General features: G+C 39.8%; 1 protein-coding gene and 2 long non-coding RNA genes across 4 annotated transcripts in view; 1 reads left to right on the top strand and 2 right to left on the bottom strand.

The window, feature by feature from the left end:
• The window catches only part of LOC138961467 (uncharacterized), a 394,970-nt gene that overhangs the window by 250,711 nt on the left and 124,494 nt on the right, over positions 1 to 19,765 (bottom strand). The window lies entirely within an intron of this gene.
• LOC138961458 (chromatin modification-related protein MEAF6-like) lies at positions 209 to 19,238 on the bottom strand. Of its 2 annotated transcripts, XM_070333111.1 has the most exons (7): positions 19,125 to 19,238; positions 12,940 to 13,055; positions 11,739 to 11,814; positions 10,172 to 10,208; positions 9,402 to 9,594; positions 7,174 to 7,214; positions 209 to 1,166 (listed from the first exon to the last, which is right to left on the bottom strand). In XM_070333111.1, coding segments are annotated over exons 1-7 (546 nt in total). In that variant the 5' UTR covers positions 19,206 to 19,238; the 3' UTR covers positions 209 to 1,164. The 2 variants fall into 2 exon arrangements, with proteins under 2 accessions (XP_070189212.1, XP_070189211.1); XM_070333110.1 differs by lacking the exon at positions 7,174 to 7,214.
• LOC138961469 (uncharacterized) lies at positions 13,582 to 18,512 on the top strand. Its single transcript, XR_011454193.1, has 3 exons — positions 13,582 to 14,484; positions 16,029 to 16,119; positions 17,190 to 18,512. It is a non-coding gene; the product is annotated as an uncharacterized lncRNA (long non-coding RNA).

The raw sequence follows: 19,765 nt of genomic DNA, 5'->3' as shown, positions 1-19,765 counted from the left end.
TAGATGATTTTAACAGTACACATTAAAAGAGACATTTCAGAAAGCATTCACATAAACCAACAGCAGGGAAACTATGCAGACTATCCTCCAGAGGAAAGGAGAGCTACGTTAAAAACTACAACTACCAGATTGAAACATATATAAATTGCTTCCCCTTTTGATCATCATGTCAAACATCACAGATCTAAGGGGGAAACCCTGACACACCTTTGATTTTATCTGTACATTTATTGAATTTAAAGACAACACGGACAGCACTTTAGGTCAGTGTTCTTGGAAATATGATAGGCGTGCTTGTTATTACACACACGTGAACCTACGTTTTATGTTGTAGGTGTGTTGTCCTATACAATTGTTGTTATAATCGTTTACAGGCAGGAAGGGTGTGCCGAAGAAAATTTTCCATTTTTATGTAATATTTTAATGGACAATAAAGTGCTGTTATTGTTATTGTTATCTGTCCAGACTTCTACACGGAATGAGAGCACCCTTTCATTTGAGCACATACCCACACTTGTACGCCAATGACAGGGTAACCAGGCATGGAAATTGAAAAAAGTAAAAAAGGCTGAAATTTTGTAAGTAATATCAAAGTCGACGACGCGAAGCGTCTAGCCTTACTAGGGGGGTCCGGAGGCATGCCCCCCCACCCCCCAAAATTATTTTTTTCTCCAAAGAACCGAAATTGTGCAATTTTGCCATTAAATTCAGTTTTCACAACAATTTTTGCCTCCCCCGTTAATTTGTTTGGCGGACACTTTTGCTTGTTTGGCGGAACGAAAAAAAAATCGGTGGAAATTTGCCTTTTGGCGGACAATTCCCATGCCTGGTAACCTCAAGCCAAATCCTAGTACTGATCAGAAGACATGCCAGGGTGACCATGTTTATGTTCAGCCACAGAAAATATTGCCACCTTCGTACACAGAACCAATTCAATGTTAAGAGCACAGAAGTCTCAAAACTAGCTCTCTACTTCGAGCCCCATAGTGAACAATGTTCACTAACAGTTCCGCCAGTTTTGAAAATCCTGGCTTCCAAGGTCTGTGGATCGACGTGCCAGGGAGAGAGCATTCCCAATGTCCACGGTTCTAGTGTCATGTGCCTACGAGTGGTTCCCTCTTCCTCCCACGTCCAGAATCTCTTCCTTTATGATCAGGTTGACCGCTCTGAAAAGAAAAAGATGAGTAAAGTTGCTGAGCATGACGACAACTGCATACACAATTCGGCCCAAAATATATTTAGTACAAAAATACGAAATAAATTTTCAAAAATTGTTGTAAAAAATGTGAGGATATATGGGGGGGAGGGGGAGGGGAAGAAAGGGGGAAGGGGAAGGGAGTGGGGACAGTTGGACAGTGGGGACAGTTGGACAGTGGGGACAGTTGGACAGTGGGGCAGAACATAATGCTTGCGCAAATGAAAGTGAGAAATGTTAAGAAAAACTACACAATCCACCATGTACATCTTTGTATGTGACAAACATAAAGACACAAGCAATCATGTATTCAAGTTTTGAAAACTATCAAAAGTAGGTCTCTTTTCAGCACACTGCACTAGCCAGTTCCAAGTCTGCAAATGTATAAGGGAAGAAGAAGTCGGTACACCACACCAAACACACTCAAAATCAAGCAATAAAAAAAGGTAAATCTCAAGAAGAATTTTTTGTAGAAATGAATAAATCTAGTAGTATTATAATATGCATACAACTGCTCATTCTGCTTCATTTTTCATATATACACAGTCATGTAGGAATAAAACACTGAAGAGCATTTTCATTCCTGAATCATGACAGAAGACTGAAGGTTAAATGCAATAACGATGTACCCATGCATATTGACCAAGTTCAAAGAGTGAGTTGAATTCTTTTTAAAAAAAGTCTCTGCAGTCAATAGACGTTTTCCGGAAATAACTCTGTCAGAGAACTGGAAGAGGCGTGTCCCTAACTTTGAGGCAAAAAATGACATACCGCCGTCATGAAAAATCAGCAATCGCAGTGAGTAATTCACTCCTTTCTTTCTTTATTTGGTGTTTAACGTTGTTTTCAACCACGAAGGTTATATCGCGACGGGGAAAGAAGGGAGATGGGATAGAGCCACTTGTCAATTGTTTCTTGTTCACAAAAGCACTAATGAAAAATTTGCTCCAGGGCCTTGCAACGTAGTACATCTATATATATATACGACTTGTGTCTGTGTGTCTGTGTGTGTGTGTGTGTTCGCGATGCACGGCCAAAGTTCTCGATGGATCTGCTTCAAATTTGGTGGGCATATTCAGGTAGACCCCGGACACAACCTGGTCGATGAGAATTTTCAACACGTGCTCTCAGTGCGCAGCGCTGAACCGATTTTGGTATTTCTGTTCATCTTCCCAGATCCATTCCCAGTAACTCTTCCTTACCTTCTCCAGTGTTTTGCGTTTATCTCCCTTCCTTCGTGTGGCATCAATCCATATTCCCGTTACTATTTTTAGAACACAACGCTCAATCCATATTCCCGTTACTATTTTTAGAAGGTCACTGTCACAGCGAAGCCGGGTATTACTCTTCCTTATCTTCTCCAGTGCTTTGCGCGTTTATCTCCCTTCCTTCGTACGGTGCGGTACACCCGGCAAAGCCGGGTCTACTTCTTCCCGGCGAAGCGGGTATTCATCTAGTTGTACAATATATTACCTTACTGGGAGAATGCAAGTTTCCAGTACAAAGGACTTTTTTTTTTTGACCTCAGTTGCATGCAAGGTTGCTTCAACCCATCTTTTTTGCCTCTTTTGTCTTTTTTTCTTCTTTGTTTCTCTTTTTTATATTTAGTCAAGTTTTGACTAAATATTTTAACATCGAGGGGGAATCGAAACGAGGGTCGTGGTGTATGTGCGTGTGTGCGTGTGTGCGTGTGTGCGTGTGTGTGTGTGTGTGTGTGTGTAGAGCGATTCAGACTAAACTACTGGACCGATCTTTATGAAATTTGACATGAGAGTTCCTGGGTATGAAATCCCCGAACGTTTTTTTCATTTTTTTGATAAATGTCTTTGATGACGTCATATCCGGCTTTTCGTGAAAGTTGAGGCGGCACTGTCACGCCCTCATTTTTCAACCAAATTGGTTGAAATTTTGGTCAAGTAATCTTCGACGAAGCCCGGACTTCGGTATTGCATTTCAGCTTGGTGGCTTAAAAATTAATTAATGACTTTGGTCATTAAAAATCTGAAAATTGTAAAAGAAAATAAAAATTTATAAAACGATCCAAATTTACGTTTATCTTATTCTCCATCATTTGCTGATTCCAAAAACATATAAATATGTTATATTTGGATTAAAAACAAGCTCTGAAAATTAAATATATAAAAATTATTATCAAAATTAAATTGTCCAAATCAATTTAAAAACACTTTCATCTTATTCCTTGTCGGTTCCTGATTCCAAAAACATATAGATATGATATGTTTGGATTAAAAACACGCTCAGAAAGTTAAAACAAAGAGAGGGACAGAAAAGCGTGCTATCCTTCTTAGCGCAACTACTACCCCGCTCTTCTTGTCAATTTCACTGCCTTTGCCATGAGCGGTGGACTGACGATGCTACGAGTATACGGTCTTGCTGAAAAATGGCATTGCGTTCAGTTTCATTCTGTGAGTTCGACAGCTACTTGACTAAATATTGTATTTTCGCCTTACGCGACTTGTTTTTCTTTCTTTTTGGGCGGTGAGCATATCCTTCTTCATTGGTCTTTTCTTCTTTTTTTTTCAATGAAATTTTAATTTTGTTTTCTTTTGCATTACAGGTTACATTTCCATTAAATTACTTTTTAATTCAACAGCAATCTAGCTAAGGACAATGGGGATACACCTTTCGTAGCGCAAGTTCTTGTTGAAATACAATTTCCAATGGAATAGGCGATTTAGTTTTCTTAACTTTGCTAATGCACATTTTTGCTATCAATAAAACATGGTTAATTAACGCTGATTCCTGACATTTTTCGATTCCGAATAATACATCTGTAATAGACAATAAGAAAGCCCGACCTGTCAGACTGTTCAACATTTTTTCAATATAAGTCCAAAACCTTCTAATTCGGGGACACTCATAGAAAAAGTGTTCCATGACATCCAAAATATGTGGGCACTCGTTACAGTTTTTTGTTTGACTTACTTTCATTTTATGTAATAAAATATTGGTGGGATATAAATTGTGACAAATTTTCCATTGCAACACACGCAGGCGCACTTCTTTTGTCACCTGTCGGGGCAACAACCACGTCTGTTCAGTACAAAGGACTTAACATTTCTTACATACTGCTTGACTAAAATCTGTACAAACATTGACTATATTCTATACAAGAAACACTTAACAAGGGTAAAAGGAGAAACAGAATCCGTTAGTCGCCTCTTACGACATGCTGGGGAGCATTGGGTAAATTCTTCCCTCTAACCTGCGGGGGGTTACTACTACGTGTATACATTTTGAAGATAGAAAAAAAGCTACATATACACTTATTCAAGTCTTTGTCGCTATGTAAAAAGTATACACAGAAACTCCTTGATAATGCACATTACAAAGCACTAACAGATATGTTTAGTCAACTAAGTAAAAATATTAGTTTGTTACTCATTGATACAGTTTCCTTTTTTGTCAGTCTCACATGGTTTCTGCATAACTAAAGTTTGGGGATAATTTGCTGCATAGTTATGAAATGCATTCAGCTGATATATTCCTACTCTGAACAGAAAGCAGCCATGAGGCTGAAGATTTTCTGTGCGTATGCATATGGACAGACACTCTTACCCAACGAAAACACCAGAAAACATCTTTCGGGGTTAACACAGGGATCACATTAACAAACAATTGCTGCGTATTTGAAAATTTGCTTGACGGGTTGTCATTGCTTTTTGATCAAGACACATTTGGCATACGCAAAAATAATATCTCTTTTTTCTCAAATGTAATCTCGCGTAAAAATAAAAAGCATATCCTAGGCTAAATGGCTTGCCGACAAATCGAATTATACAGCTGCTGCTCTGTGATTATTGCATCTCTCGCAATGAAAAGAACTCTTTTACAAAATGATCCCTGACATACAAAAGTCACTGCACTTTTAAAACTAACGTGATCCCTGTTTAAAAAATGGTTTACAAAGGCAGGAAGATATCTCTAATGAAACTGATGTGTCCAAGTGTCAGTAAAACTTCACATGCACAGACAGATCTATACACATTTACCTGCACAACCCCTTTTATTGAATTTTGTTTTTGTTTTATGTTTTTCCCCTATTAGAACCCACTTTTGCCAAGTTCAAATATATATATATATATATACAAAATATTATTAAAAAATAAAGAAGCCATACAGGCATCCACACAACGCATGCAAAAGACATTCTCTTCACAACTGACCACACACAACCACATTACTAAACGATTGTGAGCTAAAATCAATTTAGAAGAACAAAAACACACACAAAACCCAAGTCAACCTTTGCAGCTTTTTAACTGACACCATGCACAAATTGAAAAAAAAGAAGAGGTAATTAACACAGAAAAATTTAAATGACAGCCACCACAAAGCTTGATTCAAAGTTTTTTCACAAGACATGTCATCTTTACTTTACTTCACTTTACTTTACTTTACATCTTCATCTCTACTTTACTTAATCTGGATTTTTACTTTCCATTTCTCAGAAATACATGTAATGTATTTTAATATTAATTTCCATACTAAAATGTTCAAAAAGACATACACAGAGGGAAAAAGCTAAAAAAAAATATTTATATTTGAAATCCAACTTGCGAATCAAAAGTGCGTGTTTGTGAAAGGGTGGGGAGGTGGGGGTAACACTCAGTATAGGGTACTGTTGCTAATGGGAAAAGCATATAATATCACAATAAATAAACAAAGAACACACACACAGACACACATCTGTTAACACAAAAACTCAGCAGGATAACCCTAAAGTATTACAATTAAAAATAAAAATAAAAATAAAAATCACTTGGATGTCTACCGAAAACCTACAGCCTGGCTGCTTGGTCAGTTCCTGTGCAGAGTGAGAATTTCTTAACAACTAATAACATTGATTCTCTCAAATATTAAAAAGCAGCCAAGCCGAAGAGTTTTGGTCTGTGTCCAATTGGAAGGATGCTTCTATCCTGTGAATGAAAAAATCCTGAACACATGTTGTGATTTACAAGATAATTTACACGAGAAGTACATAACTTGTACTGCATCTTCAAGTCCATTAAAAAGCCGCTTTGAAAAAACAAAATACCAACCCAGTAGCAGACACTACATGTATGGTTTGTTTGTTTGTTTGTTTGTTTGTTTGCTTAACGCCCAGCCGACCACGAAGGGCCATATCAGGGCGGTGCTGCTTTGACATTTAACGTGCGCCACACACAAGACAGAAGTCGCAGCACAGGCTTCATGTCTCACCCAGTCACATTATTCTGACACCGGACCAACCAGTCCTAGCACTAACCCCATAATGCCAGACGCCAGGCGGAGCAGCCACTACATTGCCAATTTTAAAGTCTTAGGTATGACCCGGCCGGGGTTCGAACCCACGACCTCCCGATCACGGGGCGGACGCCTTACCACTAGGCCAACCGTGCCGGTTACTACATGTATGGTTACAATTCTACATTCTTAAAAGGACAAATAATAATGTATGTTACAAGTGAAATATGAACACCCCTACGAGTACTATTTCCATAAGTGCAGAAGTCATAATGGAAAAACAAAAAGAGAGCTGCTTTTGGTTCTGAAAACCTCCCAGCTGGGGTACGTCAAAAGACAAACAAAAACAAAAAAGTAAAAAATACACACAGAGCAAGAGCTTTGTGAGTGTAAAAGTAACCATACAGACTTCACCATCAAATATTATGTGAGCACGCAAAATATACAAGCAGGGATGAAAGTTCCCAAAAGGAAATCAGGAATTCCCAATTTGAAAAGTTATTCTTCAAACACTCAGTGAAAATGTTGAAAAACGGCAAACAGATTAGGAGCCATGGCAACCCACAGCCAAGTGTTTCCTGATGTTGAACATGACCATTCTCAACTTTCATCCCTGTGCAAGTGTACCATGTATGGTTTGGATGGAAGAGAAAGGAAGCGTGCTAGTAGTGCTAGACACAGCAGGGAGAAGAGTGCACAAGCATATACACCTCCGGTCTAGCAATACTCACAGGATGTGCTGTCTTTCCCTTTGCGTTGCTTGCCTTCCGGCCTGAGAAATGCCCCACCAAATCATGCATCAGCCTTGCAGTAAATAACAAAGTCTGGTCTAATCCATCCCCTCCCTTACATCTCTACTTGTGTATTACCCACCCTGTATTTGCCTTAGCCTTGATTGCCTTCAGGCCTGAGAAATGCCCCACCATGCATCAGCCTTGCAGTAGTACTATAAAATCTAGTCTTCCATCCCCTTCCTTCCATCTCTACTTGTGTATTACTTACCCTGACTTTGCCTTAGCCTTGCTTGCCTTCCGGCTTGAGCAATGCCCAACAAAATCCTGCATCAGCCTTGCAGTTAATAACAAAGTCTGCCCCACCCCCCCACCCCCCCCCCCCCCATCCATCTCTACTTGCGTATTACCCACCCTAAATTTGCCTTTGTGTTGACAATGCCTTCTGGCCTGAGAAATGCCCAACAAAATCATGCATTAGCCTTGCAGTATTATAAAATCTAGACTTCCATCCCATCAACACTCCTCTCGGTACCATCTCTACTTGCATATTGCCTGCCTTGTGTTTCCCCTTTGTGGTGTGTACCTTCCGGCCTGAGACATGCTCAACCAATTCATGCATCACACTTACAATAAATAATATCTTATGTCCCCTCAACGTTCCCCTCCCTTCCATTTTCCTACTTGCGAAGTACCCACCATGCCCTGCTCTCCTCCCTATCCCCAACGCAGAGCATCTTTCTTTCCACACAAATAGATATTTCAACCCGTTTTCCCTTTCATCAAACCACTACAAGTACAACAGTGGGATGAGTTACCCTGTCTTTACAATGTCACAAAAGGAGAAAGAGGGGGGACTGTACCGTACTTTCCGGGTTACAAGGCGCTACAGCGCATAAGGCGCACCCCCGTCTTTTTAAACAAAATTGTAATCCAGTCACCCATTGGGCGCAGGGGGCCGATAGGGCGCACCAAAATTAAAAAAGTATACCGGTAACAAACGGTCGAAGAATGAAAATAAGCCGCACATCAAAGGAAGAATACAGAGTGGAAATATGTGTGCTCTGTGTGTGCGGCGAGATCAAAGGCAGGTCCATTGTGATAGCTGGGTTGCCATGTTTAGACACTGACCTTCTTCCCAGGGGTCAATGACCCAGTTTTTGCTGTGAGAGGTGTTTCCCCTGTCATAGATCTGAGAGAGGAAACACTTCCTGCACCGGGGTCAGTGACCGAGTTTAACCTATGGGGCGGTCTCTTTGATGTCTTGAGAGGAAACTTGGCCAGGGTAGTACCTAGTAGCTGAAACATGCATTATCACAAGTTGTTTGACTGGTACTCAGGCGGTCTCTTTGATTTTTTTTCGTATTTCATACACGGATTAGGCGCTTCGTTATACAAGACGCAGGGGTCAAACTCGAGGAAAAAAGTCGCGCCTTATGACCCGGAAAGTACGGTACTTTCAATACTGTAACTGTAAGGGAAAGGAAAAGAGAGAAACCTTCACTGCTTCACTTTCTAAAATGCCTCTGGCATTACAGTTGACTGGATACTCCTTCATCCACAGGTAAAATAAAAACTTGTTGGCCTGTTTGTCAATTCCCTTCAATACAAGGATAAAAACAACACAAATACAGGTCCTGTTTGGTTAGTAGACTGGTAGTTGTACATGTAACCGATAACCATCAAAATGGGGGAGTTAAAGTGCATACAAAATTTTAATTAAAAAAAAATTACCTGTACATTAAAAATCTTAAAACCACTTATCTAATCAAATTAATATTTGAGACCAAATATATACAGTGGGAAACCCCCTTTAACACTCTGCCATTTAAAAGTTCCCTCTTTTAAGACACCGATTTCACTTTTTTAAATTTTTTTACTTTTTTTTCCATTTTCATTACTTTATTGTCCTATTGCTGGGAAATTCGGGTCGCTTCCTCCCAGTGGAAAGCTAGCAGCAACGGAGTCGCGCTACCAAGGTGTCTGCGTGTTTAGGTGTATTCAGCCACCTGCACTTATGGCAGAATGACCAAGGTCTTTTACGTGTCATTGTGATGACACGGGGGTGGGACATGGCTTCCGTCTCTGGGTCTGCACATAAAGTTGACCCGTGTCCGTCCCGGCCCGAATTCGAACCTGCGACCTTCTCTGATATTCTGTTCAGTATGTATCATTGTACAGCCAATGACAATTGACGAACAAACGTCTGGGAGTCTGATGACACTGACCTGCTTCGACCGCCTTTGCTCTTTCCTTTCTTGTATCGTGCGCTCTTCATGACTTTGCCGGCAGCGTGATGATTGGAGGAAGGGGGAGCGGAGGGGGCACCGTTGTTGCTGTCTGAGGGTGAGCTGGCTCCGTTACTCTGAGAATTGGGGGTGCCAACATTCAGGCTTGCAGTGTCTGGACTCTGAGGGTCTCCTGTAAACAAATCATGGTTGGATGTAAAAAGTCTATGAAGATTCAAGGCAAACATTTCTGACATAAAATGGAGCGATTTTCTAATGCGCAGGCAATAGTGACTTTTTTGTGTCTGGTGTCACGAACTGAAAACTCTGCCTGAACAATCCCTCTCAATGCGGTCAATGCGCCTGCGCTAACATGGGGAGATTAATCAGGTCGTGAACAACCTAACCCTAACCCGAATCCCAACCCTAACTTCGTTCGGTCAAAGGGTCGCATTTTTTAAGTCCAAGATTGGCGCATGCGCATTGACAGCAATGAGAGGGATTGTTCAGGAGAGCTTTCAGTTCATGCCACCGGGGAGTAAACAAACTATCCAGCAAGCAGAGTATGCAATGCAAAAACTTTCACAAACTTGTTGATCATGTCTTTTGCACTTTGCTTTTTGGACCCACATTCAAAGTTTCAAATATATCTATAATAAAATTATCAATGTATATGCATACAATTCAAAACCTGACAGAGGCAACACAAGAAAAAATGTTCCATATATAATGGTTCCATCCATTCAGCATAAAAAGAGAAATAAACTTACTGTTTCTGTCAGACTGATCTGTGACACCGCTTACAGCCTGTTGCAAAAAAAAACAAGTCGCGTAAGGCAAAATTACTACATTTAGTTAAGCTGTGGAACTCACAGAATGAAACTGAACGCACTGCATTTTTTCACAATGACCGTAGTCCGCCGCTTGTGCAAAACGGAGTGAAACTGACGAGCCTGTTCAGCGCGGTAGTGGTTTCGCTGTGCTGCATAGCACGCTTTTCTGTACCTCTCTTCGTTTTAACTTTCTGAGTGTGTTTTTAATTCAAACATATCATATCTATATGTTTTTGGAATCAGGAACCGACAAGGAATAAGATGAAATTGTTTTTAAATCGATTTCGGAAATTTAATTTTGATCATAATTTTTATATTTTTAATTTTCAGAGCTTGTTTTTAATCCAAATATAACATATTTATATGTTTTTGGAATCAGGAAATGATGTAGAATAAGATGAACGTAAATTTGGATCGTTTTATATGAAAAAAAATTATTACAATTTTCAGATTTTTAATGACCAAAGTCATAAATTAATTTTTAAGCCACCAAGCTGAAATGCAATACCAAAGTCCGGCCTTCGTCAAAGATTGCTTTACAAAAATTTCAATCATTTTGATTGAAAAATGAGAGTGTGACAGTGCCGCCTCAATTTTTACAAAAAGCCGGATATGACGTCATCAAAAGTATTTATCGAAAAAATGAAAAAAAACCGTCCGGGGATATCATTCCGAGGAACTCTCATGTCAAATTTCATAAAGATCGGTCCAGTAGTTTGGTCTGAATCGCTCTACACACACACACGCACAGACAGACACACACACACACATACACCACGACCCTCGTCTCGATTCCCCCTCTATGTTAAAACATTTAGTCAAAACTTGACTAAATGTAAAAAGAGAGCATTTGTTTTATTACAGTGTATATGTTTACAAAATCATCATAAAACAACAAAGACTATGATATCAATTCTTAATGTTTTCCCTCAATAACACCCCATCCTAAATTTGTGAGAAGCAATTATCCGAGATCAGGAAACAATTCATTCATCAAATGAGCAATTTCCACACAAGAAAGTAAACTTCACAATGTGCAATTAACTCATTGTCTACCAGGTACGGATAAATCCGCACCCACTCATATGGCTTTATCTGACCAGGTACAGATATATCCGTACACACAGTCACTTCAGTCACTTCCTGTAACGTCCATCTAACGCCTGCATTCCATCCTGTTGATACACAGTTTCTACAATTCTGAGTGACCTGCTGCAGCACAGCTGGTCTCGGCTAAAAAAAACTTGGTCAACATAGGTGGGGTAGAAAGTGTTAAGGAAAACCTTCAAGAAACAAAAAAACCTCCTTCCAAGCTGGCTGTTGGGGCTGTATTTCCTTCTTCAATGATAAACCATAGATCGAACAAACTTGCAAGTATAACTATAAACATGTCTCCAATTTCCAAATGAAAAACTGTCAATCACTGCAGTAATATACAAAACAGAAATTCATCATCATCGATTCAAAGCTAAAATTCTATTTGTTTGCTGAATAGATGACTTACAGCAGCAGATGTGACTGAAGATTTGGAAAACAGCCGATCAGATTCTTTGAATTTCCTGTTGCGTTTGTCTGCTTTGCTGAAAAAGGATGAAGAATAAAATAGTCAGCATTCACCTGACCTTCACTACAGGGTTTAAATCTTTAAAGGTGCATGTGCCTGAAAAGTAAACCAAAATAAAGATAAAAGAAGGTCAACATAAACATAAACATTTAGACAAAAGGGCAACACTAGAGGGAAGGTAAGGAAAGCATTGTTTGAGGGGTATCACATTAAAGTCTCAGATATGGTCAGCTAGGCTTTTACTTGGGTTAAGAGCATCCCTCCATTTAGTCACATACCAAAAATTAACACCCATGACTGCTTGCTGTGGTGAGTTCGATTTTTTTTTATGAATTCATTTCTGACACAAGTGCTTTTTACAAATTAATTTGTAAACCAAAATACAACTGCGCACATAGAGCATCTAGGTTGTTCATTTTTTGGTAAGTGACCAATTGGAGAGATGGTCTTATTCCACGGACTGGGTGGCCGAGTGGTAACGCACTTGCGCTCGGAAGCGAGAGGTTGCGAGTTCGACCCTGGGTCAGGGCGTTAGCAATTTTCTCCCCCCTTTCCTAACCTAGGTGGTGGGTTCAAGTGCTAGTCTTTCGGATGAGACGAAAAACCGAGGTCCCTTCGTGTACACTACATTGGGGTGTGCACGTTAAAGATCCCACGATTGACAAAAGGGTCTTTCCTGGCAAAATTGTATAGGCATAGATTAAAAATGTCCACCAAAATACCCGTGTGACTTGGAATAATAGGCCGTGAAAAGTAGGATATGCGCCAAAATGATCTCACACGGCATAAATAGATCCCTGCGTCTTGAGTCAGAGTCTGGAGATACGCGCGCAATATAAGACTTCATATAACATGTATTAATGATGTAAAAGCCTGATCAGATGTAAGGCAAACTGCTTTAACCAGACTTCGGCCGCCTTGAAGGTTTTTCACATGTCTGTTACACTTACAAGAAACAAATCTGAAAATTACATGTCATTTCCTTGATTAAGATCTAACGACTAAATCACAACTGGACACTTAGCTACAAGTATAAGCGTAACAAGAACAGACTGTATTGTAGAACTTTCTAAAGTACTTTCCAAGACGGAACATTTTGTCTGCTTGCTTTGAATTTCCTTAACAGATACATGAAACTCACTTGGTATTTGTCAGATATCGATCCCATCCTTTTATGATGTTCCCATAGAGCTGAGTGTCTTCCAAATAGCTTCCCTCAAAGGCATAAATCTGTCGCTCCAAATTAGCAAGTGTTTCCTGAAACAATCAAATGTTACGGTTTCATGCTAAGACTAAGAGTAACAATATTTCTGGAAAATTCAGGAAGAAATTTGTAAATAAGGCAATCCAAGATATGGGAGAAGAAATTCTGTCACGAAGTCAGCAGCTATCCGTACCATCTGCTGTCAATCTCATTCTCAAATTCAGAAAAAGAGGAAGTAGAAGAATTAAGAAGTAGAAAAAGAAGGGGAGAAGAAGGCAGGTTTCACAGTATTGTGTTGGTCACTGGATCAAAAGTTTGTATGCTAATCCTTTCTGTTACAGATTGCATTGTGTAACATTGCTTGGTATATTTTTGATTGTGGTGGAATTATAAAGAGACAGAAAAGACAATTTCAGCGCATTTTGTGCTTTGTTGCGATCTAAAAAAAACGTTGCTATAGTTCAATTCATCTGTACATGTGCTCTTACTCTCCGTGCACTGTTCTAACATACCAAAGGAGACATTTCAAGTGTGCTGTCGAGAGACCTACGCTACTTTCGAAATCTCAGCCCGCTTCTCCGCATCAAACACTGTACATAAGGAAGACGTGGAACTTGCGAAGAAAATGCGAAAAAGTGTTTGTGGGTTATCGTCCCTAGTCACATGCTGACGGCGAAAACAAAATGGCGGATCGCGTAGGTACCGATCGCGTGCGAGGTGGTGGTAAATTGTGCTCGGCTTTTTGTTGCAAGAACGCCCGTTACAAACAGCTCTGCTTCGGGAAAACTTTCCACAAGTTACCTAAAGAAGAAAAAAGGTGGGTTGTGCAGTGATTATTTCATCAGGTTTACCTTCTTCAACTCACTCAGATAAGCCAACTGTCTCTGGGCATTTTTGTCTGCTATGATACTACAGTATTTATAGAACTAATATGCAAATGAAATATTACAAACATAGCATGGATCGGTTCATCCTGAGATTTCTGTACTAGCTGTACTATGTACGCGTGTGTCTGCGTGTGTACCTGAGCCTGTGTTCACTGTACTTACGACTGTGAGTGCGAGTCAGCAGTCAGTACAAAACAACAGTTTACACTTGATGACAAACTACCCGTGGGCATATTTGCCGAAATCTTTATCAAACCTTGCTTACGGGAAAACTGCAGTACAAAGGTACATCACTCATCCGTTTTGCGTTCAGGCAGAGCGTTAGATTTAGACTGAAGATCTGATTTATTTTTTGTCTTTCCTTTTTGCTTAGTTTAACAATAACATTGTTGTTTTTATTGTCAAACTAGGTGCAGAATATGGATGCAATTCACAAGGCGAGAGGACTTTGAAAAGCTGCAGCCAGCTGATGTTCAAGGTCTCAAGCTTTGTACTGATCACTTTGAGGCCAACCAGTAAAACAATCCTGCAGAGAGGATCACTTGTGTGGAATGCTGTCCCGACATTGTTTGCGGTGCCCAATCCACCACCGAAGGTTATTTATTTATTGGTTTTAGGTTTTTGCAAACCAATGAAGCACACTATTAAATGCAGGTTGAGTAATGACAAGTTTGAGGCTGATGTAAGAATTGAAAAAACCCAGCATTGTTCCCATCAAATAATGCCTGTTTGCATTTAGCGCAAAAAAATGATAAGGCCAACAAAAAAAAGTTACTTATTTTGGATCGACGTCTTGATTATGATGATATGATGAACTTATTTTGCCAAAAAACAGCCCCAAATGGCAAAAAAAGTATAGGGTCGGCGTCAACAACAAAAAAGTTGTATGTTTCTGGTCACCTGACCCTACCTATGTTTTCCCGACGACCCTAGACTTTTATTTTGCATTTTCAAAAATAAAAGGGGTATTCGAAAATCAATTGTTTTCCTGTTTTTCAACAAAATAAGTTAAAAAGATGGTTTAAAAAAAAAGTTTAGAAAAAAAATCTCCACCTTTAGTCATGTTAGGCCACAAAAAAAGTCTGTTAAAGGTAACATAGGCCCCCCCAAAATAGCGTCGGTAGGTCGGCTTTTTGACTCACATGCGAAGCAAAAGTGAGTCTATGTACTCACCCGAGTCGTCCGTCCGTCCGTCCGTCCGTCCGTCCGGACGTCCGTCCGTCCGTCCGGAAAACTTTAACGTTGGATATTTCTTGGACACTATTCAGTCTATCAGTACCAAATTTGGCAAGATGGTGTATGATGACAAGGCCCCAAAAAACATACATAGCATCTTGACCTTGCTTCAAGGTCAAGGTCGCAGGGGCCATAAATGTTGCCTAAAAAACAGCTATTTTTCATATTTTTCCCATTTTCTCTGAAGTTTACCTCACCTATATATGATATATAGGGCAAAGTAAGACCCATCTTTTGATACCAGTTTGGTTTACCTTGCTTCAAGGTCAAGGTCACAGGAGCTCTTCAAAGTTGGATTGTATACATATTTTGAAGTGACCTTGACCCTGAACTATGGAAGATAACTGTTTCAAACTTAAAAATTATGTGGGGCACATGTTATGCTTTCATCATGAGACACATTCGGTCACATATGATCAAGGTCAAGGTCACTTTGACCCTTATGAAATGTGACCAAAATAAGGTAGTGAACCACTAAAAGTGACCATATCTCATGGTAGAAAGAGCCAATAAGCACCATTGTACTTCCTATGTCTTGAATTAACAGCTTTGTGTTGCATGACCTTGGATGACCTTGACCTTGGGTCAAGGTCACATGTATTTTGGTAGGAAAAATGTGTAAAGCATGTGAGTCGTATGGGCTTTGCCCTTCTTGTTATTTTTGTATTTTAGCCATCTGAATATTTTAATTTTATTTTTTAATGCCCCCCAAAAGTCTAGGGCCGGTGGGAAAAAAATAGGGTCGGTCCGGATATCGTAAACAGATTATTTTTTGTTTTGCCTTACCAGAAACATACACTTTTTTGTGTGGCCTAAGACCAATGCCATGAAATTGGGAGAATTGTTTCATTGTGACTGGGTGTTGGTTGTGAGTTTGTCAGTTAAAGAGCTGTGCATTTGCAGGTTGCTAGTGGGAGGAAGCCACCATCGCAAAGGGTAGCTACAAATGAAGCCAGCACCGACCTGTCGCCTGATGCACAAATTGTTCAACCAGGTAAGAGATTTTTAACCATGAAGAACACCCTGACATCAAAAAATGTTTAAACCCATCCATTACATAGTTGATAATTGCTGTATAGGGTGACGGGCGCTGTGGCGGGGTGGTAAGACGTCGGTCTATTAACTCGGAAGGTCGAGGGTTCGAATCCCGGTCGCGGCCGCCTGGTGGGTTAAGTGTGGAGATGTTTCCGATCTCCCAGGTCAACTTATGTGCAGACCTGCTAGTGACTTATCCCCCTTGGTGTGTACACGCAAGCACAAGATCTTGTAATCCATGTCAGAGTTCGGTGGGTTTTAGAAACACAAAAATACCCCGCACGCTTCCTCCGAAAGCGGCGTATGGCTGCCTAAATGGCGGGGTAAAAACGATCATACACGTAAAATTCCACTTGTGCAAAAAAAATGAGTGCACGTGGGAGTTTCAGCCCACGAGCGCAGAAGAAGAAGAAGCTGTATAGGGCGGATGCATGGATGGATGAAATTGTACCTGTAGTTCCAACACGTAAAGATGGGAAACATATCCTGTTAGAGGCATGGTGTAACAAGAAACAATTAAGTGGCTCTATTCCCATCTCCCCCCCTTTCCCCGTCGCGATATAAGCTTCGTGGTTGAAAACGACGTTAAACACCAAATAAAGAAAGAAAGAAAGAGGCATGGTGTGTGAGGAGTTTACCTGGTACTGTTGTCCTAATCAATCAGTCAATCAATCAATCAATATGAAGCTTATATAGCACGTATTCCGTGGGTACAGTTCTAATGGCCTCACCCATTCAGTACCAAACAAGGTCAATTCCATCATTGTTCCACATCGTATCCATAGTTGCTAATACACTTCATTTCTGGCCTGCCTTCCTACGCTATTGTTTATTTTCATTTTGTGATTTAATTACACGTGTTTTAATTTCTTCCAGGTTGTAACTTGTTATAAACGGTTATACACGTAAAATTCCACTCGTGCAAAAAACATGAGTGTACATGGGAGTTTCAGCCCACGAACGCAGAAGAAGAAGAAGAGGAAGTAACTTGTTATGGTTATGTTATTTTATGTGTGTTTTCTTTTTTAGATGACATTCAGGCGATCCTGGAGGACATAGGATGTAAAGCATCAAAGTCGTCATCTTCCCCATCCCCTCGTGAAGCGGAACTTCGGCAGAAGGTCAACAAACTGAGGAGCAAGGTTTTCCGATTAGAAAAGAAAACGATGGAACCCCGTGTAAAACGAGCGAGTAAATTAGCCAAGCCTCCCAAGAAAGACTTTGTAGTAGAACAGTTGTCTCATATATTATCAGGCGAGGCGAGCTATTTTGCCATTTATGCCTGTTACATATTTACCGGTTATCTGCTGCTGTGTCCAATCCTGGCAGAGACGGGAACGCATGTTACCAAGGAGCTGAAGGAGAGTCAATGAGATGAGAGAATGTGATTAACAATTGCCAACTCTCTCCGTACAAAGAGGGTCCAAAATTGTATAAAAAAAATAGATGGTAGGCAATTCAAAATTAAAAAAAGGACTCTCGGAGCATGGACTTAATGAGTCAAAAATTAAAGAAGGCTCTATGAGCCGAAGTACATGTTTTGTCTATTGTCTTTTTTATTTTGAATTCCCTACCATCTATATTTTGATACAATTTTGGACCCTCCCTGGTGTGTTGTTTCTGATGTACCTTTTAGTCTGTTTACAGTAACATAGGCACACAAAAAGAGGGTCGGTAGGTCGGCTTTTCTGAAAAAATTTTTATAACCATCTTTTTAAATTATTTTGCAAAAAAAACAGGAACAAAATTGATTTTTTTTCTTTTTCTTTTTTTCCAAATGCCAAAAAAAAAAGTCTAGGGTTGGTCTAGAAAAATAGGGTTGGTCGGGATACCGTAAACAGGCTATTTTGCTTTGTTTTGCCTAAGCAAAGACTAACAAACTTTCTTTAGGGTCTGACATTGTATATACTATACAATTTTTGGGGTATTAACTAAATACATGTATACAGTTTTCGATTCCTTTTATACTTTTTCACAAATTAGCCCCCCCCCCCCCCCCTTTTTTTTGTGTAGTCTGCCCTGGGGGCGGGAGGTCTCCTAATTTCGGTTTCTAGGGTCACCTTATGCTTCCCCATGAGCTGAGAACTTAATTTAAAATGAGCCTCGATTTTTTTATTTGTATTTTGTAATTGTGCCTTTGTCCAGTCACATGATTTCACTTTGTACTTAAAAACTTGGCGCTGTCATCATTTATTGCTATTTGTTGTTCAGTATTTATTGCTATTGGGCATCAGTTATTCAGTTGCCCTCTTTCGAATGAGCCATGCATGCATTATGGATGTGTTTAGCAATGTAAAAGAAGAAACAATGTGAAGCAAACATATAGCACCAAATAAAATAACCGAATCAGAATGGAAACTTCTTCAGTGTATGTGTGTGTGTGTGTGTGTGTGTGTTTGCTGTTTTAAATACCGAAAATGTGAAAATAAAGCAAGTCACAGCATGAGAAAGATCGACTGTACTAGTCATGACAAAGCAGGAGACAGCCTGGTCAGCATGTAGAAAAGGGGAATAACTCGTATTTAGCCATTCTCATTTCTAAGCATGCCCAATGAGGAAGTTATCCTTCTTCCCATTGTAGTTTCTTTGTCCGCATGCTGTATGTAATCACTTTTAGGTAAGGGAGACCACTCACATAATTATTCCCATACTCAAATTATTTCATTTATGCTAAAAGACCTATCTACTGTCCACTCATAATTATTGACAAACGAATATGAAGAAATATCTGCTTATGATACATTTTTGAATAACAGTTACATCTCTATGAAACGCAAACAATGTAAATTACGACTTCTTTCTCATGGTGATCACTGATTGAAACTGGAAGTGGAAAGACTATGGGCGTATGGCGCCAGGACCATTTCTTCCATCTCGCATTTAATTCCACAGACAGCAAAACACGCGCAACTTGAATCGGGAAACACAATAAGGTTAAAAAGGTTGTGACAAACAAGATCTTACCGCGATCTCCGCCCTGCGGCGCACAAGCTCGATCAATTCAGCTCTAGTGTCTGGCGGTTGTGAATTTTTTGTCGTCGCCATTTTTCTCTAAATCTTACGCACCTAAGAGTTATGTCCCTTACCATCCACAAGGGGAGTAATCAAGGATTTTCAAAGCAAGCACTCGGGCATGAGTTTCTTTCCCTTTCTTGGAGGTGCCACGCCCCTTTCTCCTCCGTTCGTTGTGCGTGTGCGTGTGTGTGTGTGTGTGTGTGTGTGTGTGTGTGTGTGTGTGTGTGTGTGTGTGTGTGTGTGTGTGTGTGTGTGATATAAAGACTTTAAATCTCTCACACATCCTTCATCTACTGGGAACATATTTGATTTGACGTAATATAACTGGCTTACATAGGAAAAGCATTCACTTCAAGTTTACATGATGACAAATCTTTCTTTCCTCAGTTCCTGCTTGTATGGGGCTATCCATTTCCACACACAATATTGTCTCCTGCAAAACTAGTTGTCCTTATAAACGCAAAGAAAAGGGAATAACAACAAAGAAACACACAAACAAAAAGAATTTACAAAATAAAAAGCGTAAGGAAACAAAAATGTTAACAAATTTTAATTCCCATGAGAAAACACAAAATTATGTTCTTTTTCCT

The sequence above is a fragment of the Littorina saxatilis genome, linkage group LG3, assembly GCF_037325665.1.
Source record: "Littorina saxatilis isolate snail1 linkage group LG3, US_GU_Lsax_2.0, whole genome shotgun sequence".
Classification (NCBI taxonomy): domain Eukaryota; kingdom Metazoa; phylum Mollusca; class Gastropoda; order Littorinimorpha; family Littorinidae; genus Littorina; species Littorina saxatilis.
The sequence above is the reverse complement of the archived record's forward strand: the minus strand, read 5'-3'. Positions and strand labels throughout refer to the sequence as shown.

Bases quoted from the DNA above. Each gene is read 5' to 3' on its own strand.
- LOC138961458 (XM_070333110.1), bottom strand. From the start codon at position 19,205: ATGGCGACGACAAAAAATTCACAACCGCCAGACACTAGAGCTGAATTG. The intron at 11,815-12,939 runs GTGAGTTTCATG...ATCCTTTTTCAG, and splicing joins CGATATCTGACAAATACCAA to CAAAGCAGACAAACGCAACA. The intron at 1,167-9,401 runs GTCAGTGTCATC...TTTTCTTTTCAG, and splicing joins AGCAAAGGCGGTCGAAGCAG to AGCGGTCAACCTGATCATAA.